Source organism: Dipodomys merriami, unplaced genomic scaffold, assembly GCF_024711535.1.
Source record: "Dipodomys merriami isolate MVZ:Mamm:240054 unplaced genomic scaffold, mDipMer1.0.p SCAF_19, whole genome shotgun sequence".
NCBI lineage: Eukaryota > Metazoa > Chordata > Mammalia > Rodentia > Heteromyidae > Dipodomys > Dipodomys merriami.
In genome coordinates, this window is record NW_027203270.1 from 2292318 (window position 1) to 2320294 (window position 27977).

Genomic DNA, 27977 nt, shown 5'->3' on the forward strand with positions numbered 1-27977 from the left:
ACAGGCTTTTCAAGAGGGACACTGCGACCACATCAGCTGCATCTCTGGGTTGCAGCTGCTGCTTCTGGTACTGCTGCCGCTACCTGCTACTTTTTATTTCATGTCTTCAGATTCTGTTGCCTTCTGCTTACAGGAGCTAGTAATGCTGCAAACCGGGCTTCTTTTCTTCTCTTGGGGGAACTAATCAGGTGCTTTGCCCTTTTCTTTCACAGAGTCCTCTGGTCCCCAGGCTACATCTTCTTGCTTGCTAATAAGGTAAGGTTTAGACTAACTAGTCTCTGGAGGTGAACCTCAGAGTCTCTGGGATGGATCTATGTCACTTAGCAGCCTTTGAGAAAGTGTTGATCTCAGTAATACCCTCTAACAATGGTACTGCGGGTTGGGGAAGAAAGACTTTCACAGCCAGTTTAATATACAAAAGAATAATTTTGTAGTAGAAAATGATCTGTACAGGGAAAAAAATCCATATTCAGATTCCTATGTCAAAAAGCTCAGATTTGGTCAAGAAATTATACATATATTATTAAAATTCATTGAGTAAGCATAATTTCCAACAAGTAAGGAAGTAACTTCTTAAAGGCTTTGAAAAAGTCACCTGGCAATGCCAAGTGCTCTATCCAACGAATACAGTGCAGGGTGTTTGCTCCACACAATAGAAGTATTAGTCAGCCCTACCACTAAACTGTTTCTGAGGAGGGAGGCTGGCAGAGTGGACGAAGCTGAGTTTCAAGTAATTTGAGCGGGCAATTACTGCGAGAGCATTCTTTGCCAACTCTTGCATTCTTCTGATGCCATGAACGACCTGCAGATAACAGTGTGGAGCCCTCAAGGGAGCCTGCGTTAGGAGGAGGAGGATAACGTTGGCTATGGGTTTTATCCTTCATTAGTTTAAATGGGTTAAACTGAGTAACTAGATTTACTATGCAAAGAATTTCTGGTCGATTAACTCTACTAAGCACCTAACGAGAATGGAATACAAGGCAAACAAAATTATAAACGCTCCCAAATCCCTTGGGTTAGGTTTGGCTGAACATCCTAGAGAGGAAATAGAGTTCTCTTACTTGACATGGAATTGTGCGATGTGACAGTAAATGACATTTCACATTTAAATAGGAGCTTGGGTCTTTCCAAACTGACATTGTGTTGCCTTTATTTGAAATATCCTCACCCTATTTCAAGGGTTGGGGGTTTACCAAAGCAGAATTTTGATCATCCTTAGTCTAAAGATGGAGCTACCGAGGCTCAAAATCAAGTGACTTAGCCAAGGTCACAAGCTACCTGGCAGCAGCACTAAGTTTACACCTAGACTCCAGATACTGGATGCACAGCCCTGCATAGAGTATTGGTACACTGTCATCAGCTGACCCAGTTCAGCTCTTGTGACAATAGCTGGTATACAGTAGACCTGTCTGATGGAATTTCCAACTGAGCCCATAAACATTATCCATTATCCATACAAAGATCTGCTGGTATACCGGACAGTGAAGACTTCAGTGTGATGTTTTATCCCCTGTAGGTCCTTCGAGTACAGCAGCCATGAGTTCCGACTCAGAAATGGCTGTTTTTGGGGAGGCTGCTCCATACCTCCGAAAGTCTGAAAAGGAGCGCATTGAGGCCCAGAATAGGCCCTTTGATGCCAAAACATCTGTCTTTGTGGCGGAGCCCAAGGAATCTTTTGTCAAAGGAACTATTCAGAGCCGAGAATCAGGGAAGGTGACAGTAAAAACTGAAGCTGGCGCGGTGAGTAGAGACCCAGGAACCTGCCATGTTGTCCGGAACGAGGAAGGGGATCATTCAATGAACATCGGTGGTTCTCTTCCCACCTCCTGCTTTCTAGACCCTGACAGTGAAGGAAGACCAGATTTTCCCCATGAACCCTCCCAAATATGACAAGATCGAGGACATGGCCATGATGACTCACCTGCACGAGCCTGCTGTGCTGTACAACCTCAAAGAGCGTTATGCAGCCTGGATGATCTATGTGAGTGCTCCCCTGTCCACCCAGGAGTCTTTCTCATCATCGCTAAGTTCCCTGTCAATGTAGCCCTTCCCTGGGGCATAAATGAGTCCCATCCTGACCCATTTCACTCTCACCAGAAGCACAAATAATTAGCCCAAGGAGGGAAAAAGACAAATTAGATTTTAATACTTAAAAATCATTTTTTTAGGGACCAAATTTCGTTCACTTGTAATCCTCACCCCAAAGAACAGTTACTTGGTCATGTCCCTTCTCTATGGAAGGCCCCAAGTCTTCTGTGAACACTTTCCAACTTCTCCAAGCAGAGCTGGGTGTTCTTTTAGATTGTTTGTGTCTTTGCATTCCTGTAATCACATCTTTCCTGGGTTATTCATATATATATATATATATATATATATATATATATATACATATACATTCTGTGACAAACAAACCTCACTTGCATTTTATTCCTACTATCTTACAGGGGCTTAATATGTAAAATGCCCTCAATAAGTATTTTTGAAATAAATATATAATGTTACAGTCATACTTCTGCAGAGTTTAATCTTAAAAATCAGCTTAAGTCTGTCTAGGAATTCCATGCTTGTTTTCTTAAAACACTAAGAACATCTCACACTAAACATGTATAAACAAACAGCAAGCCTGACGTTGAAGCTCCCTGTGTAAAAGTCACCGGGACAAAGTCCTGTGGCAGCAATTAGGAATCTGAATCAGTTCCTTCCCTCAAAGGATACTCATCAGTATCTGCCAACTAGTTTTCATGTGGATGCCTAGAAAGAATGTTGAGTATAGCTTACTGTGCTACTTTTCAAATACAATTAAAATACATGACTTGAGTGAGTAGCAGGAAAGGCCTTTGGGCAATTCTTTCTTTCTTTCTTTCTTTGCGTAGACCTACTCTGGCCTCTTCTGTGTCACCGTCAACCCCTACAAGTGGCTGCCGGTGTACAACCCCGAGGTGGTGGCTGCCTACAGAGGCAAAAAGCGTCAGGAGGCCCCGCCCCACATCTTCTCCATCTCTGACAACGCCTATCAGTTCATGCTGACTGGTGAGTAAGCTAGATGCCTTGTGTGTGCAGAATCTTTTCAGAGAAGAATGATGGAAGGCAGTCTCTAACCAACTTCATTACACTCTTGGAAATGATCCCTTTCAGTTGAGGGTGAGGTATTTGTGATATATTACAAAATGGCTAATGACCTCTTAAAGGGCAACAGAGCTTCCCAGACTAACCTCTGGAATGACTCAACTGCAAATAAGTTTGAGCAAAATACAAACATATATATAGGAATGTGTATTTACATGTACACACAAACATGTAATCACACATATAAAATGGGTCTCCATTACTAAGAACCAAGAAACAGAAGTGTAAAGTTTGTGTCTCTGGTTTTATCTATAGTCTTATACATTGGACCAATGGGAAGCCTCTTTGAATTAAGGATGGATGCATGCTATTGCCTGTGTCCAGAATCAGCCCAAACATGCTTTAGATTTCCAAGTGTACTTGTCACTAAGACAGTTATGCCATGATTTTGCTTCTGCACATGTCATCTCAGCAAAACATACCTAAGGAAATTGTGTCACTTTCAAAAATGGCTTATAGAATTCTTGGTTAGAGTAAAATTTCAAACAAACAAACAAAAAAAACCCTTTACCTGAAACTATGATTAAAATCATGAGTACTGTCAAGGTACCACTTTCACTGAAAACATTTCCTAATACACTAAAAATACAATGTCCATTCTTCATTATGTCTTTCACCCACAACAAATATGTGACCAAGTTGTCATCAGAATCCAGTTGAAAAGCCGAGTCAGCCTCTTATCTTGATTTACTGGCAGGTCACTCAAATATCTCTTGCTTCAGAGAAACACAGTGATCTTCCCTCATGCTATGTTTCTCAAGCACTTTCCTTCATCCTAGAAGCTTTTCTTCAAGTGAAAAATACTCCATGAAGACTTGAAAGGAAAGCAGACAAGAGCAGTGGTGTTTCCTAAACACGGGCACATGTGTGTGGAAGTGATGGGGAAGGGAGAAGAGAAAGGCAGTAGACCTAGCAAGCCCTAAGGACTGCAAACCTCAGAAGAGAGAATACCAAGTGCATTCCTTGTTTTACTTGCCAATTGCAAACATGTAAGAAAACAGTACTAATTATCTCTAATTTCTCTTTTGTAGACCGGGAGAATCAGTCAATCCTGATCACGTAAGTAGATCCTATGCTTCTTTCTCATGGTTGTGAAAAGAGTTAACATGAGGACCGTTATCTGACTTTGTTTGGTCTTTACAGTGGAGAATCTGGTGCTGGGAAGACTGTGAACACCAAGCGTGTCATCCAGTACTTTGCAACAATTGCAGTTACTGGGGACAAGAAGAAGGAGGAAGCAACTTCTGGCAAAATGCAGGTGGGTCCATGGTCTGAATCCAGGTTCTCTTGGGGAGGGGGGGGGTCTCAGGCAAGACACGCCTGAGCCCTAGATGTGAGGATTGTTCTTACTTTTGCAGGGGACTCTGGAAGATCAAATCATCAGTGCCAACCCCCTGCTGGAGGCCTTTGGCAATGCCAAGACCGTGAGGAATGACAACTCCTCTCGCTTTGTAAGTCTCTTGGACATGGCGATGAGCACTGACCTCTGGTCAAAATTTATGGGATGTTTGTGAACACATTCTCAGGATTTTTTATTTGTATTACATTGCTATTTTCTTCACCTCAGAATGTGGATCAAAATCTTGTGCTAAAGAGTCTTTCCTTCTATTAGTCACATATTTAATTTTTTATCTTGAATTTCTGTTTATTGACATCTTTAATTGCATATGTTCATGGGATGCAATGTACGGTGTACACATGTATACAATATGGAATCACCAAACCATTTACATATCTAGCACCTCACCCACTTCTCATATTCACAGATGTTTAAATCAAAGATTAAATAGGAGATAGGACTTATTTTCCTGATGGAAATAAACCCCTGAATCTGATTTAGTGTTGAAGCAGTAGTATTTTCCAAGGGTTTTTAATTTTCAAAGATTCAATATTATTGAAAAACAAGGTCATAATATTAGTTTTTCTTTCAAGGGTAAATTCATCAGAATCCACTTTGGCACTACAGGAAAACTTGCTTCTGCAGATATTGAAACATGTAAGTGCTCAGATATCCTCTAACCATGTCTGTTCTTTGGATCTGTCACAACTGACCACAAATTCACATTGACACTGTGGCTCATGCCTGCAATCCTCATTACTCAGGAGGCTGAGATCTGAGGATCATGGTTCAAAGCCAGCCCAGGCAGGAAAGTTCATGAGACTCTTATCTTGAGCTGTCGTTCAAAGTGGTAGAGTGCTAGCCATGAGCAAAAGAGCTCAGGGAAAGCGTTCAGGCCCAATGGAAGCCCCACAACCAACAAAAACAAACAAACTTGTATGTCTCTTCCTGCAGAGGTGTCTTTGTTTCTTTCCAGATCTGTTAGAGAAGTCTAGAGTCACTTTCCAGCTTAAGGCTGAGAGAAGCTACCACATTTTTTATCAGATCACATCAAACAAGAAACCAGAATTGATTGGTAAGGAACATCTTCTTTTTTTTTTTTTTCAAAATTATTGTGCCAGCACCTATCCATGCATGGTCCAGACTAATACTTTATCTGAATTCTGTTTCATTTATATTATTTTATTTTCAAATACAGCTTTGTGGGGCTGAGGATGCAGCTTAGTGGTAGAATGCTTGCCTGGCATGCCCACGCCCTGGGTTCAATCCTAAGCACAGACACACACATACAAAAATAGGAGAAGCTTTGAATTTGGTAAAATTCATTTGTGTTTGTATAATTGACAAGAAAGCAAAAGGAAAACTGAAATGTCATTTCTAGTTCTATTTCTGTGAAATAACCATTGTGGACACTTGGACCAAATATCATTCTAGTCATTTTCTATATAGGTATTGTTATATGTGGATACATATATAGTTTGCATAATTGGTATACTCTTTTTTAATGTATTTATTCACTGAGTATTTCATGGTGTTCTTCATATCAAAGATATTGTTCCATATTACTATTTTTGATTGTTTCTTAGTTCTCCATTCTAGAGAGTCATAATTAATCATATTCTTTTATGTATATTTAGGTTGCTTCAAAGTCTGAATTTTAAATAGCCACTTCTTTAATGATTATATTCATAGATACAACGTTTCCCATGGAATTATCTTTATATGATGTTTAAAAAATAGTGAGTGATAAGGGAGACCATGACATCAGCTTCAAGGAGGTGCTATTAAGTGCTCCTAGAGTGCCCATCCATTATGTTTCAACTAAGTGCCAAATAATGGCCTTAGGATTTGTGTAGAAGTCTCCTGCCTTAGGGAAAAGGATGATTATGTTTATATCTGCCCTTTTTCATGTCTTTAGAAATGCTTCTGATTACTACAAACCCATATGACTACCCATTTGTCAGCCAGGGGGAGATCAGTGTGGCCAGCATTGATGATCAGGAAGAACTGATGGCCACAGATGTAAGTAGCACACCAACAACTGAAAGTTCTCTGTTGAATAATGGCATGGTCATTAGAATAAATATTCCGTGTTCAGTGAAAATCACAAAGGAAAGTTCAAGTGTCCCTATCTGAAGTCTGCTCCTTAACTCTTCAGAAGATACACACTTGTGATTCTACTACTTTGTGCTGGCCTTTGATCAACCATGCCTTTTCTATACCCTCCAACCATTAGTACTGGCAATTTTCTCAGCTAAACCAGCAAGTCATGAGTGGGAACATAAGCCATACATTGCAAGCACATGGATGATAACCTACAATGTATCCTACTGGTTCTATTGACAGAGTGCTATTGATATTTTGGGCTTTACTAATGATGAAAAAGTGTCCATCTATAAGCTCACGGGGGCTGTGATGCATTATGGGAACATGAAATTCAAGCAAAAACAGCGTGAGGAGCAAGCAGAGCCAGATGGCACTGAAGGTACCAAATGAACCTTTTACTGCATTTGAAAACCATATTCCTTGCTTGTTATCCCTGAGTTTTCAAAGGAAGACAAATTAATGCTTAGGAGTTAAGTTTTAAAGCCTACCTAAATAATTTATTATACAAAGTACTGACAGAGAGAGATACTTCCTATAATTTCTGAAATTCTTCAGAGTAACAAAGACCTTGAGCCTAGCTAAAAAAGAAAGAGCAAGACTTATTTAAAACTGCATGCAGCTTAACATTATTTTTCTTATAAGGAAGTGGTCTAGGGGCCCATCATCTGTAACCCTAACTAATCAGGAGTCTGAGATCAGGAATATAGCAGTTTAAAGCCATCCTAGGAAGAAAAGTCTGTGAAGTATCATCTCTAAAATAATGAACAAAAATAAGACTAAGAACGTAGTTCCAGTGGTAGAGCCTCAGCCAAGCAAAACAAGCATGCTCCAGGCTCTGAACAAAAATATTGAGAGAGTGACTGAGAGACACAGAGAGAGACAGAGACAGAGAGAGAAACAGAGAAACAGACAGAGAGAGACAGAGAGAAAGTGGGTTTCTTTAGGGCTAAAATAACATTGTATCCTTTCTTCAGTTGCTGACAAGGCGGCCTATCTTCAGGGTCTGAACTCTGCTGACCTGCTCAAGGCCCTCTGCTACCCCAGAGTCAAGGTTGGGAATGAGTATGTCACCAAAGGCCAGACTGTAGAGCAGGTAGGTGCATACTTTAACTTGACCATCAGGGACAAAAGCATTTAATGGTTCTCATGTAATTCCAAGAGTTGTATCTTTGTCTTTTAAGGTCATCAATGCAGTGGGTGCCCTGGCCAAAGCCATGTATGAGAAGATGTTCCTGTGGATGGTCACCCGCATCAACCAGCAGCTGGACACCAAGCAGCCCAGGCAATACTTCATTGGGGTCTTGGACATCGCTGGCTTTGAGATCTTTGATGTGAGTTGCTAGCTAGTGTGTATAGGATTTCTTTAGCAAAGTGGTAAAAAAAAAAAACTCCTAAGAAAGAACTGGTGAATATTAAAAAGGATTGATTGGGCTGCTACTAGTCATTTATTACAGTGGCAATTTCACTTCTAGAGAAACAATGTACTTAATGAAGCCTCTTAAACTTGCTATGTGATCCAAATGGAGTTAAGAATTAATCTGTAGTTGTGGACAGAGATGGGAGCACTAAAAATTCCCACTAGGAAAAATGAAGTTGACATGAACACACCACAGTAAACATTAAAAACATATAATCTCTGATTATATCTATAGTGGAGACTTCATTCAGAAATACTTAGGCAGATAATAAAGGCTTTGAAAAGCTTAATAATTTAGAATCAGCAATAATGAGTGCAGTTAACTTCTTATGCTCATTAAAGCGATAACATCAAACAAAAATTCATATTTGATTAGGGCATACATTTTTCCTGCTTACACTGTTCAAGAAATTTATCTTCCTTCTAATTACTAATGCAAAAGCAAGGGCATTACATGAAATATAGAAAAGCAAGAGGAAATCTTCCTCATAATTCTACTACTACCCATATCTAGTTAATGTTGACATTTTATGTGGTTTTAAATATATAAGTATGTGCTATTCAACAAATTTAAGTTCATATAATTTAGGTATCCTGATTTTTGTCCTTATTTCTCACTAAGAAGAACAAAAAGGTAGGGCTACCCATGATGGTAGAAACCTATAATTCTAGTATTTCGGAAGATGAAGTAGGAGCATCTTGGCCCAAGTCCAGCCCAGGAAAAAAACATCAGATCTATTTTAAAACAAACTCAAGCAAAAAATGGCTATAATGATGGCTCAAGTGGTAAAGCATTTGCCCCTGCAAGTATAAGGCCTAGTTCAACCCTTAGTACTGCCCAAAAGTGTGTGTGTGTGGGGAGGGGATAAAGAAAAACCGAGATGACAATTATTGCTCACTTGGAATCCTGACCACAATGACTTCCATCCTCACCATTTCTGATGCAACCAATGGGAACTTAATTCTTTTATTTTTTTCCCCTTCATCATTCTGAGTAAGAATAACTAACTCAAGAGTTGACCAGCAGAAGCAAACTGGCCCTTAAATGAGTCCACACAAAAACAACTATGAACGCTTTGGGAAATGTAGAAGATAATGAGAACAAACATAGGATGATTAAGTGGAAACAGCAAAATATCTGAATAAACTTAAGCAAATGCAAGGAGAGTATTCAAACTGACTTGAGATTTCCTTGGTAGCAGAAACAGCTTCCATCTTCCTTCAACCCTCCCAAACAGTCTGCTTATTTCTCTTCAGTTAAATGATTTTGACCTCTATTATTATGCCAAAAGGCTATTGGATATTTTAAATGCTCAATTTGCTAACCAGAGGAGTAAACATGTCTCTTTGTGCAGTTCAACAGCCTGGAGCAGCTATGCATCAACTTCACCAATGAGAAACTGCAACAGTTTTTCAACCACCACATGTTCGTGCTGGAGCAGGAGGAGTACAAGAAAGAAGGCATCGAGTGGACATTCATTGACTTCGGGATGGACCTGGCTGCCTGCATCGAGCTCATAGAGAAGGTATCTTACACATCACTCAGAACCCTCTTCCCATGCTGCAATGCGACTCATGTTTACCAATGCGACTCATGCTTACCAATGCCTTTGCCTCAAATCTAGCCAATGGGCATCTTCTCCATCCTGGAAGAGGAGTGCATGTTTCCCAAGGCAACAGACACCTCTTTCAAGAACAAACTCTATGAACAGCATCTTGGAAAGTCTGCCAACTTCCAGAAGCCCAAGGTGGTCAAAGGCAAGGCTGAGGCCCACTTCTCTCTGATCCACTACGCCGGTACCGTAGACTACAACATTACCGGCTGGCTGGACAAGAACAAGGACCCCCTGAATGAGACTGTAGTGGGGCTCTACCAGAAGTCTTCAATGAAAACTCTAGCTTACCTCTTCTCTGGGGCTCAAACTGCTGAAGCAGGTAATGCTTTAAGGTATTACCTTCATTTAGTCATTCAATAGTTTTTCTTTATTTGGTTTTGTGCTGGTACCAGGGCCTGAACTCAAGGCCTGTCCTCTCACTCAGCTACTTCTGCTTGTGGCTAGAACTCTACCACTTAAGCTAACACTTCAATTCTAACATTTTGCTGGTGAATTGAAGAATCAGACCTAAGATTTGTCTGTTTGAGCTGTCGTTGAACGGCAATCTTTACATCTTGCTGTGATGGTAGGTTTGAGACACAAGCTCCTGGCTACAAGTTTTGTATGGTATTAGATCAAGGATGTTGCTCTTAAAGCCCTGACAGAAGGACTGCAGGCCAAACATTTTGTTCCTCCAAGCTCTGGAGTAGGCTGCTCTGTAGTTATACATTTGTGGCTCACCTCACTGCTAACAGAGGCTACTACTGATAGTGGCTCACCTTGCTACTACTACAAGTGGTCCAAGATCATGATCTCAACCAATGAAAAAGCCTTAGCCTCTATGTTTCTCTCCTCTTTCTTCTACCATTGAACATTGAGTCTCTGTGGATAAATAAAGCACCATTGTGGCCAAGTTCTGCCTCTGAATAACGTTGGAAGTTAGTGCATCTGCAAATGTCTGAAGCTTGGGAAGTTCATCTCATGATAGACAAAGAATAGCAGAAAAGTAGATGCAAACCTAGTTGAAAAATAATATTCAAACTGGCTGCTGGTGGTTCATGCCCATAACCCTAGCAATTCAGGAGGCTGAGATCTGAGGATCATGGTTCAAAGACAGCCTGGGCAGGAAAGTCTATGAGACTCTTACCTCCAATTACCCACCAGAAAACTGGAACTGGCACTGTGGCTCAAGTGGGAGAGTACCAGCCTTGAGCTGAAGAGTTGAGGGACAGTGCCCAGGCCCAGAGTTTAAGCCCCATGATTGACCAAAAAAAAATTCAGACAGTGACACCAATCAAATAGAAAAATGCTATACTTGCACACAGAAAGCAAATAAATTATCAAGTTGACTCAAAACTATTTTTAATTTCATCTTTCCTTCTTTTCTTCAACAGAGGCGAGTGGTGGAGCTGCCAAGAAAGGTTCTAAGAAGAAAGGTTCCTCTTTCCAGACTGTATCTGCCCTTTTCAGAGTAAGGAAACATTGTTCTTTGGCATACCCTCGTTACTTTAGGAATTTGTCTTTAGAAGCACAAGATCTTTTTTTTCCAGACCTTAGTAAACAACTAACTGACATTTCTGGGCAATGGTGACTCGGGCCTATAATCCTAGCTACTCAAGAGGCTGAGATCCAAAGGATCAAGGTTTGAAACCAGCCTGAGCAGAAAAGTCATTGAAGCTCCATTACTACTTAACTAGTACAAAAGCAGGGCTTGAGATATAGCTCAAGTGGTAGAATGCCAGCCAAGCAACTGTAAGGCCCTGAATCCAAACCCTAGAACCATGAGAAAAGAAAAAGAAAAAGAACTGACTAATGACTGCTGTTGATCTGAATTTGGAGAGAAGGAATTTAAACTATTCAGAAATTACTGTATTATCTTTCATACAGAGTTAAATACTAGAGACTCTGCCATAGGAAAATTTCTAGAACTTAATGTTGAGCCATCTCTAGACCAGTTGAGTCATGACAATGAGCGGTGGCAGATGCAGGAAGACTAAGACACCAAGAATGGAAGTCTAGCAGTTAACCTTACAAACCTAATATCATATCCTGGCTGTTTATCCAAGCAGTTCTCAATTATAGTAGTAAGGTTGCTCCTTCATTGACAGAGCTTTAAAATAGGAGCTATGCTTAACGGTTCAAAGGTGGTACATGTTGCTTGCATTTCCTTATTGGAGAACTATAGATTTAGTAGAAGAGAGAATATCTACTATAGGAAGCAACAACCTGGGCTTGTGGATGTCATTGGGTAGCCAAGTGCCAGGATAGAAAGAAGAATGGTGCTGGCATAAATGGAAAAGAAGTACACAAAAAGCTGCTTTACATGTGTAAATTCTGCCAACTCAAGTGCAGGAAAGTGTAATGAGGAAGAAAGGGCATCTCAGAAGCAGCACTCAACTGTTCCCATAAATGAACAGCTCATCCTGGTCACTCAGCCAAGCTCAAGAGACTGATTGTCTAGCTCTACCAAGTGCTGATAATCTTGCCAATAGTCTGAGATGACAAGTTTTTCTGAATTTATAGGAGAATTTGAACAAGCTGATGACAAATCTCAGGAGTACTCATCCTCATTTTGTGAGATGCATCATCCCCAATGAAACGAAAACTCCTGGTAAGACACTTCCCAAATGAGTCTCCTGCGTGACTTTTTTTTTCCAGACTGTTATTTAGAAGACATTCTCTTTTCTTAGGGGCCATGGAGCACGAGCTCGTCCTGCACCAGCTGCGGTGTAACGGCGTGCTGGAAGGCATCCGTATCTGCAGGAAAGGGTTCCCAAGCCGGATTCTTTATGCAGACTTCAAGCAGAGGTCAGACTTTCCTAATTATGCAGTATCTTGCAGCTTTGTGTGACCAAACAATGCAAGCAAGAAAAATGTCTCTGTTTGTTGTTTGAATTTGCCACAAAACAGGTAAAAATGTTAAGTTTCAAAAGAGAGGAATATTAATTTAAACCACAGTGAAGAATTTTTACCAGACTTGCCAGCTCACCGAGGTGAACTCTAACTTCAATAATTTTAAGAGAAAGAGAAAAAGAGGGAGAAGAGAATGAAAACACAAAACAAAACCAGAACATATCTCTGAGCTAGGCCTGGCAGTGCAAACCTGTAATCAGAGCTAGTCAGGAGGTAAAGGAAGGATCATCAATTTAAGGTCAGCCCAGGAAAAATTGGTCTAGAGACCTCTTCCCAAAAACAAAATAGAAACAAAAGGGGTGATGGCATGGCTCATGTGATAAAGCAAATGTAAGCATTAGGTTCAATCCTTAGTACAGAATGAAAAATACTAGAGCAAAAAATTATGAATTATATTTCCACTGCTTACTAGGCTTATATTAACTCATTAACCTTCACAAAAAATACAGTAGCACTAAGTACTGTCATAACTTTTGGGGTTTTTTGTTTTTATTTTTGTGTGTGCTAGTTCTGGGGCTTGAACTCAGGGCCTAGGCATTGTCCCTGAGCATGTTTGCTCAAGGCTAGTGTCTCTATCACTTGAGCCACACCTCCGTTTCCAAGTTCTTGCTAATTAATTGGAGATCAGAGTCTCACAGACTTGCCAGCCTGGGCTGCGCTTCAAACCACAATCCTCAGATTTCAGCCTCCTGAGCAGTTAAGGTTAGAGGCATGAGCCACCAGCATCCAGCTCATGACCTTGGTTTATAGATGAATAAACAGAGGCTCAGATAGATTAAATTATTTGCCTAAAGTCACACAGTTTACAAGTGCTGAATTAGAAGCTGTCCCACACAGGGGGACATTTAGGGCCACTTTCTTAGATTTCATCGGTTTTTTTTCCTCTCACACATTAGCTTCCCAGTGTTTCTTAGAAATAGAAAGACATGCCGGGCGCTGGTGGCTCACGCCTGTAATCCTAGCTACTCAGGAGGCTGAGATCTGAGGATCGCGGTTCAAAGCCAGCCCAGGCAGGAGAGACTGTGAGACTCCTATCTCCAATAAACCACCAGAAAACTGGAAGTGGCACTGTAGTTCAAGTGGTAGAGCTCTCGCCTTGAGCTGAAGAGCTGAGGGACAGCGCTCAGGCCCAGAGTTCAAGCCCAACGACCAACCAAAAAAAAAAAAAAAAAAGAAATAGACATTTCACAATGACAGCTCCCTAGGTCCTTTTCTATTCCCTGATAAGCCCATCTTAAGAATCAGAAGAGGCCTGTTGGCAGCTGCAGGCAATCAGTCTCTCCTAAATCTAGGACTAGTGAAATTGAGAGAGAGTGGCATTGCCCAAGATGCAAGGTGGCCCAAGTCTGGTCTTGAGCAATTAGGACAATTCTTCATGTCAAAAGTATCTTCTACCATGTTTCTCAATAAAAAGCAGCTTTCTTGGACACAGGATCTTATTTAAACAGAAAATCCATCAAACAAGAACAACACATTACATTATTAGAGATTATCTGCACTTCAGTGTGAACATTATCTAACCCTTACTTAAGAACAGTATCTGGCAAAGCACAAAGGAAAATTGCAATTGTATGGGAGTGTAAAAATGAAGCAAAAAGTTGACCATCTATGCAAAAGAATACCTCCTTTAAAAAGAATGCATTTTTAAAAATTGATTTTTAAAAATTAACCAATGTTAGCACACCAAGTGTTAAAAATGTTTATTTACTTTAAAGATACAAGGTGTTAAATGCAAGTGCCATCCCTGAAGGCCAATACATTGATAGCAAGAAGGCTTCTGAGAAGCTCCTTGGGTCCATCGACATTGACCACACCCAGTATAAGTTTGGTCACACTAAGGTAATGACCTCTCATTGTAGCCTCTTGCTATTCCTGTCTCTTTGAATTTTGTGTCAGCTTTCTGATCTGCAATGTGCCCATGTACAGGTCTTTTTCAAAGCTGGTCTTCTGGGGCTTCTAGAGGAGATGAGAGATGACAAGCTAGCCCAACTGATTACTCGAACCCAGGCCATGTGCAGAGGGTACTTGGCAAGAGTGGAGTATCAGAAGATGGTGGAGAGAAGGTATTTAAAAACATATAGTTTATGCATAAACAGAAAACACACTTGAGGTGTCTTACCCTTCAGACTCAATTGCGGGTTCTTAAGAATAAATAACAAGAAGTAAGAGTTTTAAAAGGAACTGGGAGGGGCTGGGAAGGTGGCTCAGTGGTAGAGCGCTTGCCTTGCATGCTCAAGGCCCTGGGTTCGATTCCTCAGCACCACATAAGCAAAAAGAAAAAAGCCGGAAGTGGCACTGTGGCTCAAGTGGTAGAGCGCTAGCCTTGAGCTGAAGAGCTGAGGGACAGCACCCAGGCCCAGAGTTCAGGCCCCACAACCGGACCCAAAAAAAAAAAAAAAAAAAAAAAAGGAACTGGGAGAAAACTTGAGGATCATCATCATAGGATAGATTTGGTATTTGGGTAAAAAACTGAGACGTATAAAGTCTATAAAGTTCCTTATATAAGTAGAAAAATGTACCAGTATCAGAGAAAAATTAAATCCCTAACACTCTGTTCTAATATAAACTTATTGATGGATGATTAAATAAAGAAAATCAGAATTTACAGCATTTTCAAGAATTTTAATTATATAAAGCATTTTTTTCCATCTGATCATTATATTTTAACCTATTGTGATTGAAAGTGTTAAGGACATTTTTCTGCGAAAGACATTTTGCAATGAGTTAATTCAATGTCATCAGGGGATAGAGTCTTCTGGTGATCTTAACTGATTCACTGGCAGATTTGAGTCTACAGAGCCAGGCATCACAGATTGAAGGTTCTATCTGACCAGCACCTACACTGAGAAGTGCATTTTACGTTTATACCTGCCTGTCAGAACTTAAATGGATACGTGTGTAACTACATAAACAAATTTTATGAAACATCTTTTAATTATGCTAAAGTTTTCTATTATGTTCTATTTTATTAAAAATAGTAAATTTGGATCATGACTATTAAATATGTATTTGAGTCCCTGTCTATAATTGAGAGTAAATCATTGTTAAATAATCTAGATAAAGGCAAATGTAGTATTACAGAGAAGAATGAAAAATACACTCAATATTAACATATAAAGCTAGAGACTGTTGAATAAATTCTGACTTTTTGAATCTCATACCCCACATTATTCTTCAAGGGTTATGTTCTCCTTCCATTGCCTTTACAGTCTTCTAGTAAGAATGTCTGAGAAGCACTAATGCAACCTGTGCTTCTCAAAATGTGGTCTTTAATTTGTACCATCTCGTGCATTCTTGTTAAATTTTTTTAAAAAATCAGTCTCATCCCTAATCCTTTCAATCTGACCACTGGAGGTAAAGGAGTGTTTTAATGAGCTCTTTGGGTGATTCTTATTTATTGCCCAACTCTGACAAGCAAAGACGTAAACAAATAAATAATTAGAAAGTCCTTGACTAGCACCTCAAAAGATTTCATTAACCTACGTGTTTGAAAGTAGATGAGGAATAAGGGTGTGTGTGAGGGAGAACCATCCGTTCTCACTGCTATGGTTAAATCTCCTTTCATCAGCCACACAATGCCTATTTACACTCATTGAATTTCAGGGAGTCCATCTTCTGTATCCAGTACAACATCCGGGCCTTCATGAATGTCAAGCACTGGCCTTGGATGAAACTCTTCTTCAAGATCAAGCCTTTGCTAAAGAGTGCGGAGACTGAGAAGGAGATGGCCACCATGAAGGAAGAGTTCCAGAAAACCAAGGATGAGCTCGCCAAGTCAGAGGCGAAAAGGAAAGAACTGGAAGAAAAGATGGTGTCACTATTAAAAGAAAAAAATGACCTGCAGCTGCAGGTTCAAGCTGTAAGTTGGGGTACCTTCCTGAGTATTAGTAATTAGTAAGTGCTAGAGTTTTAGTCACTATGAGCTGTAAGCTGATTAGTCAGCATGGAGACGCTCATTCTGGAGAGGTTCAAACTCTTCCATGGCCTATACATTCCTCCACTGGCAAATAGCTAACTGGCTATGAGGAGGAAGATCTAGTCATTCTTTTCCATTCAACACAATTTCATCAAACTACAGGATATACGGCTTCTTTTCCCTTTGAGAAAGTCTTTAAAAGTAACCTAACATGAAATAATACCAAATAAAATAAATGAAAGGAAAGATAGCATGGAGAGACATTTGTTAAAACTTCCTTTGAGCCCATAGATCTTAACTTGCAGTATGGACAGTTGACAAATGGAAGTATTCTACATTAAATTTTATTGAATTAATTATTAATCTCAAAAACTCCTGGGTTTTCCAATCCATCTGTAGTCAGTGCCCTATCATATTGTACCCAGATTGCTGTAGCAACATCTTAATTGTTCTGCTTTGTCCCAACTTGTATCCATCCAACTACTCCCTGTCCACTCCTAGGCCAATCATCTTAGAGCAGCTTTCATCAACTTGGAAATGTAATTTATAGGACTGTCTTTCATTTTGATGGAATGGAATTGGTCTGGCATAATTTATTCATGACACAATCATTTTTTTTTCTGTGAAGATTAGTCTCTGCTGTCATTTGGGCAGTATAATAACTCCTTCAAGTTTACAGATGGAAAAGGAGCCACTTTTTTCCTGCCTACATCTCCCGCAAATCTGCCCCACCCTCTTCTATTCTCTTCAGAATTTGTCCTTCAACACTATATTTACCACATGCTACAGGGAACAACATATATGGAAAGACAGCCAAGTCATTTATGCACTCGAAGATTGATATGTATTCCAAGTGTCTCTTATTTCCTGCCTGCCCTGTTCCTCTTAATTAGAAACAGCATGTTACCAGGAATTTTTTGATTACTCTATGCCTCAATGTGAATATACAGCATCTTATCCATTATCACTCTCTAGAACTACAAAGAAAATATTTCTCTAGCAGCTGCATCTTGAATTTCTCCTATAATTCTGTTTTATCCCTTCCGTCCCCAAATTAGAAAAATATATATACAAGATGCAGGGCACCAGAATCAAATGCAGTGAAAACAGGGGTTATACCGTGGGGGAATTACATACCACAGAAACAAAAAAATCACATAGTACATTATAAATATGTTAAAAACAGCAGTAAGAAAGAAGAAAACCACTTGTGTCCCTATCTTGGGGTTCATTTCGCTTAACATCATCATATATGGTCATATGTACATAACTTTTGACCTTTTATGCTTGTCCTAAAAGGCTTAAATAGGGATACCGGTGGACCCATTGTAACAATGAGATGTACAAGATACTATGTTGAAAACAAACTTTACAACTTTGGGTGTGGGGGGGAAGGAGTTGGGGAGGTGGGGAAAGAAGGAGGGTAGGGGATAAACAAAGGAGGAGGTAACAATTCTCAATAGGAAATGTGCTCATTACCTTACTCATGTAACTGTAACCCCTCTGTACAGTATCTTTACAATAAAAAGCATATATATTTTTAAAAAGGAATTTCTCCTGCAAGAATGTTTCTCCATTCCCCTACTTCTTCTTTCCCTGATAAGGTGATTTCTACAAACCTAAAGCCTATGCATTTCTCAAGGCCCCATCTGAATATTGCTTCTTTGATGAAACCATCCTGTATCAAATTCTTTCATCTCTGATGTCACAAATTGTTTTCTACATTAATGATTGTGTTTGAGATGCAGTTTTGCTAATCTACTGTCAAATATATTCTTCTAAAGTAATAGGAAAACAATGGATATATTCTGGCTTCCCACATAATGAAGATACACATACAGTAGGTGGATCAGGAAAAAAAAAATTGCAAAGACATAAATCAGTGAAGACAGGAATCTGAAGGACAACCAAAGAAATTTAGACTTTTACTGTTGTAAAGTACTGCACTCTTTCAATTTTGATTTTGTTCCCAATTCCAGGAAGCTGAAGGCTTGGCTGATGCAGAGGAGAGATGTGATCAGCTGATCAAGACCAAAATCCAGCTGGAGGCCAAAATCAAAGAGGTAACAGAGAGAGCTGAGGATGAGGAAGAGATCAATGCTGAGCTGACAGCCAAGAAGAGGAAGCTGGAGGATGAGTGCTCAGAACTGAAGAAAGACATCGATGACCTTGAGCTGACCTTGGCCAAGGTCGAAAAGGAAAAGCATGCCACAGAAAACAAGGTATGAAACACATTCAGCTACATGTTCTACACTGAGGTTCTGCCACCCAATGTAGTCATTTTCTAACAGAGAGCTTTCATTCTTCACCTTTGTAGGTGAAAAACCTTACAGAAGAGATGGCAGGCCTGGATGAGACCATTGCTAAGCTGACCAAGGAGAAGAAGGCCCTCCAAGAGGCCCACCAGCAGACCCTGGATGACCTTCAGGCAGAGGAGGACAAAGTCAACACTCTGACCAAAGCTAAAATCAAGCTAGAGCAGCAAGTGGATGATGTAAGTTAGCATAACCAAGAAGCTATTTTCTTTTAAAGAAAATGAAACATTCCTTGCATCTCAACATTATTTATATTTAGCTTGAAGGGTCGTTGGAGCAAGAAAAGAAACTTCGCATGGATCTAGAAAGGGCAAAGAGGAAACTTGAGGGTGACTTGAAGTTGGCCCAAGAGTCCATAATGGACATTGAAAATGAGAAACAGCAACTTGATGAAAAACTCAAAAAGTAAGTTTGAAAGATTTGCTTATGGATTTGCCTCTCATGTTTCATATGAACTAAATTGGTATCCTCCACTACGTTTCTAAAAGGAAAGAGTTTGAAATGAGCAATCTGCAAAGCAAGATTGAAGACGAGCAGGCACTCGGTATTCAATTGCAGAAGAAGATCAAGGAATTGCAAGTAAATACATGGTTTCCATCTCTCTAATTTAACAGGAAAAAAATGATCAGCACCAGAAGCTGAGTCTGTGCTTTCTACCATATCTAGGCCCGCATTGAGGAGCTGGAGGAGGAAATCGAGGCAGAGAGGGCCTCCAGGGCCAAAGCAGAGAAGCAGCGCTCTGACCTCTCCCGGGAACTGGAGGAGATCAGCGAGAGGTTGGAAGAGGCTGGTGGAGCCACTTCTGCCCAGATCGAGATGAACAAGAAGCGGGAGGCTGAGTTCCAGAAAATGCGCAGAGACCTGGAGGAGGCCACCCTGCAGCACGAAGCCACAGCTGCCACCCTGAGGAAGAAGCATGCAGACAGTGTGGCTGAGCTTGGGGAGCAGATCGACAATCTGCAGAGGGTCAAGCAGAAGCTGGAGAAGGAGAAGAGTGAGATGAAGATGGAGATTGATGACCTTGCTAGTAACGTTGACACAATCTCTAAAGCTAAGGTACTACAGAGGAAATTAATATTAATTTCACTAATGTGTTTGCACAGATCACTTTACATACACCAAGGCATTTGTTATTTTCAGTGATACTAGGAAAGTAAACAGGGGTGATAGTAGTGTTTTCATTATTTTGGTACTTGAGGACATAGAAATTCAGACATCAAGCGCATCCATTATATTGTGACGTGAGACAGTACCAGCTTTCAAACATAAGCCATCTGTGTTCTCTAGGTCTCCAGTTGGAAAATACAAGTATGTAGTAGCGCATTTTAGGTATTTATAAAGGCAAACAAGCTCCTTTTTGAATTTGCTTCTAGAACATGTAATTCTTACGGGATCAATAAAGTAGAATATAACCTTTCACTTCTCATGTTAATACTTAATGGAGTTAGATGATCAGTTTTCTTAATAAAAAAGTGAGAAAAATTTCCTTCTATATTATATTATAATATATTATATTATATTATTATATTATATACAAGATGATTGAGTTATTTTGTGTACCAAAACAAATATTTGCCCTTTTTCACTTGGAGAGAGGTCATAACTACCACAAAGCAGATGAAAAGGGCCTTCCTCATTTCTTTCCTTCACTTTTTCTCTTACAGGGGAACCTAGAGAAGATGTGCCGCACTCTAGAGGACCAAGTGAGTGAGCTGAAATCAAAGGAAGAAGAGCAGCAGCGCCTCATCAATGACCTGACGACCCAGCGGGGACGTCTGCAGACAGAATCTGGTAAGTCCCCCCTTTTCTACGGTGCCTAAGAGTAGAGATGATGTAGTTAAGGACAAATGATTTGGTGATGTCACAGCCTAATAAAAGCAAATGAGACCATTTGTTATTCACTGAAAGGCTCCGATTCAAAGTCTACATGCAAGGTCATTTTAGGACAACACTGGGGACAAAGATTTCTATCTACTAGTTCAAGCACTGTTCCAGAAACACCTTGAGTATTTGTTTATACAGGGTATACTAGGGTCAGTGGTCACTCCACCATGGGTGGGCATCTGCTTCAGGATACTTTCTGTTGTTACTGTTTTGCAGAGGATTGAACCCAAGGACTCACACAGTCTAGGCAGGTGCTCTACTATTGAATTATACTCCCTACTTGGATTTCTTTTGTATTTTTTTATTATTGTGAACTGAATTTGTAGATGGGGATATGGACAGACTCATTTCTTAAAAGTCTCTGGAACTAGAACTGTTCAATATTGGACATTTCAGCTTCCTTCAATGACAGCCATTGTAAGATTTTGCACAAGAGCATATCAGCCTAAAAGAATTGGTTACAAAAAAAAGAAAAATAATAGGCTTTGTGTATGAATCTAAGCTGGGCTGTATTCATTCATTTGGATTAATATGTTCATTTCAACTCAGAAAAGAGAAATTTAGCATTCAGCTTGAAGATTTCAATAGAAAATTCAGTTGTCTGTGTTGATTAACTTGGAAGGAAAAGAGCCAAACATATTTCTAACTTGGGCATGCAGAATTCTTTTCTTAGAAAGCAACGGTGCCATTTGTTTTGTCTACCAGGTGAATTCTCACGCCAGCTTGATGAAAAAGAAGCTCTAGTGTCCCAATTATCAAGGGGTAAACAAGCATTTACTCAACAGATTGAGGAACTAAAGAGGCAACTTGAAGAGGAAGTAAAGGTGACTATTATTCCAAGACTGATTTCTATTGCTATTTTGGCCCATGAGTTGACTGTCAATGAAGCCACTTATGCCAACTTTAACTTTTGAAACTCAATTAAATGTTTAGATATCTTATAAGATGAAGGTATAACTATCTTTGTAGGCCAAGAACGCCCTGGCCCACGCCCTACAGTCCTCCCGCCATGACTGTGATCTGCTTCGGGAGCAGTATGAGGAGGAGCAGGAATCCAAGGCAGAGCTGCAGAGGGCGCTGTCCAAGGCCAACAGTGAGGTTGCCCAGTGGAGGACCAAATATGAGACGGACGCCATCCAGCGCACCGAGGAGCTGGAAGAAGCCAAGTATGTACATAGATACAACAGACTACCTAGACAACTCTGCATATCAAGTGAATGAGTCCACCAGTGCTCACTAAATAACTTCTGTTCCAGTCACTATCCAGCAATGAGAAACATTCCTGAATGAGAACAAACATGACTCCTGTCCTACTTGCCTAAAATCAAGGAAACAATAACACATGATTACAAATTGCAAATCTTAGGTTGCTCAAAAGCTCACCAAGCCAATCAGTGTTGCGTTGGACTTCTCCACTTACTCTTCCTTCTACCTGGAATACTGTCCTTCAAAGTCTTATTCTAGCTTACACTGACTTCTTTCACATGTTGACTCAAATGTTATCTCCTTAGAGAGGCTTTCCTGAAATACCTACAGGAATTACCCACTACTTACTAGTTGCCCACTATTTATTATTTTAAAACATTTTTGTCTCATTTACTTCTGCAAGGTGTTATTGCTCACTTGTTTTAATCTTCATGAAGCAGGAAAATTTTTGTCTGGTTCAAGGCTTTGCTGGAAGAAATGAATAGCATTAATATGAAGTTTCTAATACTCTTCAGTGATGTAATAGTTTGTAACTCCTACTATAGTTCCTTCTTCCTGAAAAACTCCTGTGATCTCCAGGAAGAAGCTGGCCCAGCGTCTGCAGGCTGCTGAGGAACACGTAGAAGCTGTGAACGCCAAATGTGCTTCCCTGGAGAAGACGAAGCAGCGGTTGCAGAATGAGGTGGAGGACCTCATGCTTGACGTGGAAAGAACCAACGCAGCTTGTGCAGCCTTGGACAAAAAGCAAAGGAACTTTGATAAGGTGATTCTTGCAGCATTCTCTCCCCTCCACAGACCTTCCCAGTGTCCTTTACAGTCGATAACTGCTCCTGGCTTTTCAGATCCTGGCAGAATGGAAGCAGAAATATGAGGAAACACATGCTGAGCTTGAGGCCTCTCAGAAAGAGGCCCGCTCCCTGGGCACTGAGCTGTTCAAGATGAAGAATGCCTATGAAGAATCCTTGGATCACCTAGAAACTCTGAAGCGAGAGAACAAAAACTTACAGCGTAAGTCCCCTTTACTTTCAACAATAATCATGACTTAGAGGGATCTATCTTTTCTGATATGGATTTAATCCAATCCTTGCCTATCTTTACTCAAACAATAGAGGAGATTTCAGACCTCACGGAACAAATTGCTGAAGGAGGGAAACGTATCCATGAACTGGAGAAAATAAAGAAACAAGTAGAACAAGAGAAGTGTGAACTTCAGGCTGCTTTAGAAGAAGCTGAGGTAGAGATCAAACTGTATATTTTAAACCAAAGCATTCAGAAAGAATTTAAGTCCATCTGCAGATTGAGACAAAAGATATGCAGTACAAAATTGTCAGTGGGCAGAAAACCTGTAGTATTTTCTTGCTCATGTTGTCTCTTGCTGTCCTTAGGCATCCCTTGAACATGAAGAAGGAAAGATCCTGCGCATCCAGCTCGAGCTGAACCAAGTCAAGTCTGAAATCGACAGGAAAATTGCTGAGAAGGATGAGGAAATTGACCAGCTGAAGAGAAACCATATCAGAGTGGTAGAATCCATGCAGAGCACACTGGATGCTGAGATCCGGAGCAGGAATGATGCCATCAGGATCAAGAAGAAGATGGAGGGAGACCTCAATGAAATGGAAATCCAGCTCAACCACTCCAACCGCATGGCTGCTGAGGCCCTGAGGAACTACAGGAACACACAAGGCATCCTCAAGGTAAATGGCTCCCAGAGATGATGGTCCCAGGAAGACTGGGCTGACTCAGGCTGAGAGCTGGGTGTCTCAATGGTCTTTTCCTTCCTCAGGACACGCAGCTGCACCTGGATGATGCTCTCCGGGGCCAGGAGGATCTGAAGGAGCAGCTGGCCATGGTGGAGCGCAGAGCCAACCTGCTGCAGGCTGAGATTGAGGAGCTACGGGCCACGCTAGAGCAGACAGAGAGGAGCAGGAAAATTGCAGAGCAAGAGCTCCTGGATGCCAGCGAGCGTGTCCAACTCCTCCACACCCAGGTGAGCAGAGTCATAAGAGATACAGAGGAATCAAGACAAAATTCTTGAGCATATTTAGTGATATTTGGAAATGTTGTGTTTTGTAGAGTTTTGATTAAAATATTGATTGTTTAGATTAACACTATTTTTGTTCATCTGAACTATAACATCTGGGTTTGACTTAAAAAGTATTTTACCAACTCAGATTATTTATGTAACAAAGAGGGATGGTAGTAATTGTATGTGGTGGGGTGTGGGTATGCATACACTTGCAGGACAGTACTGGGGCTTGAACTCAGGGCATCTCAATCTTGTTTATGTTTTTCTCACAAGGCTGACACTCTACCCCTTGAAACAGTCCTCCATTATTGGCTTTTTGCTTGTTAACTGGATATCAGAATCTCTCAGATTTGGCTGCCAGAGCTAGGTTCAAACCTCAATCCTTAGATCTCAGCCTCTTAAATAGCTAGGATTACAAGCATGAGGGATGCTGGTAATTTAATTAATTTATAAGTTCATTAGAACATTGGGAACCTTAATTTGTCTACTGTCCACTTGATATTGTTAAAATTGGTATTTTACCCAGAACACCAGCCTGATCAACACCAAGAAGAAGCTGGAGACTGACATCTCCCAAATCCAGGGAGAGATGGAGGACATTGTGCAGGAAGCCCGCAATGCAGAGGAGAAGGCCAAGAAGGCCATCACCGATGTGAGCAGAGGGCAACAGGGTGGTAGGTGAACTTCAATCGCGCTGTGCTCTCTCGGCTCTTAATTTTTTTGTCTTACTGCTCACTAGGCTGCCATGATGGCTGAGGAGCTGAAGAAGGAGCAGGACACCAGCGCCCACCTGGAGCGGATGAAGAAGAACATGGAACAGACAGTGAAGGACCTGCAGCTTCGTCTGGATGAGGCTGAGCAGCTGGCACTGAAGGGCGGCAAGAAGCAGATCCAGAAACTGGAGGCCAGGGTAGGTGTTTATTGTCTATTTCCATATGCTTCCAATGCCAGATTGGATCAAAGTTCTTAAGGGCTTACCTGTTTGCAGGTGCGTGAACTGGAAGGCGAAGTTGAGAGTGAGCAAAAACGCAATGTTGAGGCTGTCAAAGGTCTTCGCAAACATGAGAGGCGAGTAAAGGAACTCACTTACCAGGTATGCCCATAGTTCTTATCAGTTAAGCATCCTTACAAATGTATGTGAACTCCTGGTAGTCATGTGCTTCAGCAGTAAAGCTCTGTGGTTTATATGATGTTTCAGACTGAAGAAGATAGGAAAAATATCCTCAGGCTTCAGGATTTGGTGGATAAACTTCAAGCCAAAGTGAAATCTTACAAGAGACAAGCTGAAGAAGCTGTAAGTATCCTTAAGGACAAGGAACAAAAAATCTTTAGATTAAAAAAAGACTAATAATAGGGCTGGGAAGGTGGCTCAGTCATAGAGCGCTTGCCTTACATGCATGAGGCACTGGGTTCGATTCCTCAGCACCACATAAGCAAAAAGAAAAAAGCTGGAAGTGGTGCTGTGGCTCAAGTGGTAGAGCACTAGCCTTGAGCTGAAGAGCTGAGGGACAGCGCCTAGGCCCAGAGTTCAGGCCCCATGACGGGACCTTCCCCCCACCCCAAAAAAAGACTAAATTAAATTTACTGTCTATTTTAGTAAAAAAAAACTTTTATGAAGACAGTACCTTTTTATACTTATTTCTTGTCATTTGTTAATAGCATGATTTTAAAAGTAAACTGTCAGTCCACAAAAAAAAATCTCAAAAAATTTAACATCAGAAATAACACAGAAAAAAAAAAGAAATAACACACGTCCAATTCTCTGATTATAGTGAGATCAAATGGTAATGAGATAGGAAAATATAGAGAAAAATCTTTAGGTACTTAAATGTGAAAAAAAGCTTTTGTAAACTCTTGGTCTAAATTGAAGTTGAAAAGTATAATGATAATTAGTAATCAGTATTAATTGTAAATACAATTACAAGGAAGCTGCTACTTTTATATGACCGTAGGTGGTAATCAAAACTATTCTTAGAGGCTTTTTTGCTTTCACTATGAATTAAGATAAAATAAATGAATAATAGCCCAACTCAGAAGTTATAAACAAAGGAACACTGGAAGAAGCAGTGTTAAAAATAAAAGTAGAAATGGATCAAGGAGTTAGTATATCATACCTGTAATCCCAGCTATTCAGGAAGCTGAGAGCAGGACTAAGATTTGAGGCCAGCCAGGTAAGAAGAGTTCAAGAGACTCCATTTCTAAAGTAACCAGCAAAAAACCAGGCTAGAAGCATGACTCAATGGTAAAGTGTAAACTGAGTGAGTGTGAGTTCCTGAGTTCAAACCAGTAATATAAAAATAAGAAAAAAAGGTAGAAATGATTAGAATATATTTTCTCATTTGACTAGTTCAGTATTAAATAATATGTTCTGGAGCAATAAAATAAATATAACTAGTTTGCTTTTAAATGAGAAAATAGATTAACTGAGTTTTTTTCCCCTTTTTTCTTTTTGTGCCAGTAACTGGGGCTTGAACTCAGAACCTGAGCACTTTTAACTTTTTGCTTAAGACAAGCACTCTACCACTTGAGCCACAGCTCCACTTTCTGAAACAAAAATTAGGAATGAAAGAGAATATATCACATAGAGTACTTTTCATGTGCCATATAAACCTATTCAAAAAAAGTTGGAGGGCTGGGAAGGTGGCTCAGTGGTAGCGTGCTTGTCTTGCATGCATGAGGCCCTGGGTTCGATTCCTCAGCACTACATAAGCAGGAAAAAAAAAGCTGGAAGTGCCACTGTGGCTCAAGAGGTAGAGCGCTAGCCTTGGGGGTGAGAGCTGAGGGATAGCGCCCAGGCCCAGAATTCAGGCCCCACGACAGGACCCCCACACCCTCCTCAAAAAAAAAGTTGGAATCTTGAAAAAAATGGCTGGTGTTTTTATGAGAATATGAATAGCAAGTTGGATAAATAAGTTATTTCAGAATTACTTTTGAAAATGGAGCAGGTCCAGTTGGGTCTTTCAAAGTTTCAAGGAACAGATAATCCTCTAGCTATGTAAGCTGTTCTCAAGCATGGGAGAAGATGGGGAGCTTTCCAAATCATGTAAAAAGCTGGCATAACCCTCCTACCAAAACCTGTCCAAGGGAGTACAGAGGGAAGGGAATAAAGGCAGCCCTATTCATGAGTGTAGTTACAGCATGGAGAAATTAAAGTGGTAAAACAATTACTTTATTAAAACAATTGTCTATCAGTAATTAAATAAGCTCAAGTCCTACGACAAGGATTACTTTTCTATCAGGGAATCTATCACTACAATCATTACACCTAAAGCAGTAAGAAGCAAGTGGCCATGATAAGTAATAAAATTCAGCATTTATTTCAACTTTTATTTATTTTTAAAAAATAGTTCTTGATTTTAATCACTGCTCATATCATGACTTAGGGTTTTTTTTTAAATCATTTTATTAGTATTTTTTGTTTATGTAGTACTGAGGACTTGAACCCAGGGCCTCATACACGGTAGGCAAGCGCTCTACCCCTAAGCCATATTCCCATCCCTTATTTCAACTTTTAAAAGATATTGTTAAACTTATCATAACTACAGAAGAAGTCATTTAACAGGGAGCATCAACAACCCCAACTTCAATAGTCTTGCCATCTCCTCAGACTTCATATATTTTCTTGCTTTATCATGGCACATATCCTTAAGGTATATTAGATTCAAAAATAAGAATGATGATGCTCCAATTAAACTTAATTTCAATGAACAACATTTAGGAGATAGTAAGATCTGGCTTATCTGTAGATGCCAATTCCAGTTTTCTCACAGGTCTACAGAGCCAAGAAAGATGTATAGCATGGTTTTATAAAATTCCATTTTAATTTTCAGGAGGAACAGTCCAACACAAATCTATCCAAATTCCGCAAGATTCAGCATGAACTGGAGGAAGCCGAGGAGAGGGCTGACATTGCAGAGTCCCAAGTTAACAAACTGCGGGTAAAGAGCCGGGAAGTTCACACAAAAATCATAAGTGAAGAGTGATCAATTATGGATGCTATGGAATGACTGAAGAGAGACACAAAATGTGAAGTCTTTGGTCATTTCCCTCTGTAACTTTGTGTCTTCTACCCTATTCTTGCACAGGAAATAAAGAACACACAGTTCTTACCAAATAATGTTCATAGGCTGGTCG

At 40.2% G+C, this 27977-nt stretch overlaps 1 protein-coding gene across 1 annotated transcript; it reads left to right on the forward strand.

Moving 5' to 3' along the window:
* The first annotated feature begins 25 nt into the window (after window positions 1–25).
* Window positions 26–27932, forward strand: LOC138830570 (myosin-2). Its single transcript, XM_070026959.1, has 40 exons — window positions 26–67; window positions 213–255; window positions 1517–1740; window positions 1838–1981; window positions 2874–3030; window positions 4158–4185; window positions 4270–4384; window positions 4485–4577; window positions 5059–5122; window positions 5442–5540; window positions 6384–6487; window positions 6812–6950; window positions 7546–7664; window positions 7753–7902; window positions 9344–9514; window positions 9614–9923; window positions 10978–11054; window positions 12107–12194; window positions 12274–12391; window positions 14212–14335; window positions 14423–14559; window positions 16100–16355; window positions 18392–18634; window positions 18730–18906; window positions 18987–19132; window positions 19216–19306; window positions 19394–19783; window positions 20392–20518; window positions 21317–21435; window positions 21581–21777; window positions 22397–22580; window positions 22660–22825; window positions 22927–23051; window positions 23203–23511; window positions 23601–23804; window positions 24370–24495; window positions 24583–24753; window positions 24832–24936; window positions 25042–25137; window positions 27674–27932. The coding sequence occupies exons 3-40, from the start codon at window positions 1537–1539 to the stop codon at window positions 27824–27826; spliced, it is 5826 nt and encodes a 1941-aa protein (XP_069883060.1). The 5' UTR covers window positions 26–67; window positions 213–255; window positions 1517–1536; the 3' UTR covers window positions 27827–27932.
* The last annotated feature ends 45 nt before the right edge of the window (window positions 27933–27977 follow it).

What these genes read in the sequence shown, in the direction of transcription:
- LOC138830570 (XM_070026959.1), top strand. Translation starts at nt 1,537, where the DNA reads ATGAGTTCCGACTCAGAAATGGCTGTTTTTGGGGAGGCTGCTCCATAC. An exon ending in CTGTATCTGCCCTTTTCAGA is followed by an intron (nt 11,055 to 12,106) that starts GTAAGGAAACAT and finishes CTGAATTTATAG; the next exon opens with GAGAATTTGAACAAGCTGAT. An exon ending in ACACAATCTCTAAAGCTAAG is followed by an intron (nt 19,784 to 20,391) that starts GTACTACAGAGG and finishes TTTCTCTTACAG; the next exon opens with GGGAACCTAGAGAAGATGTG.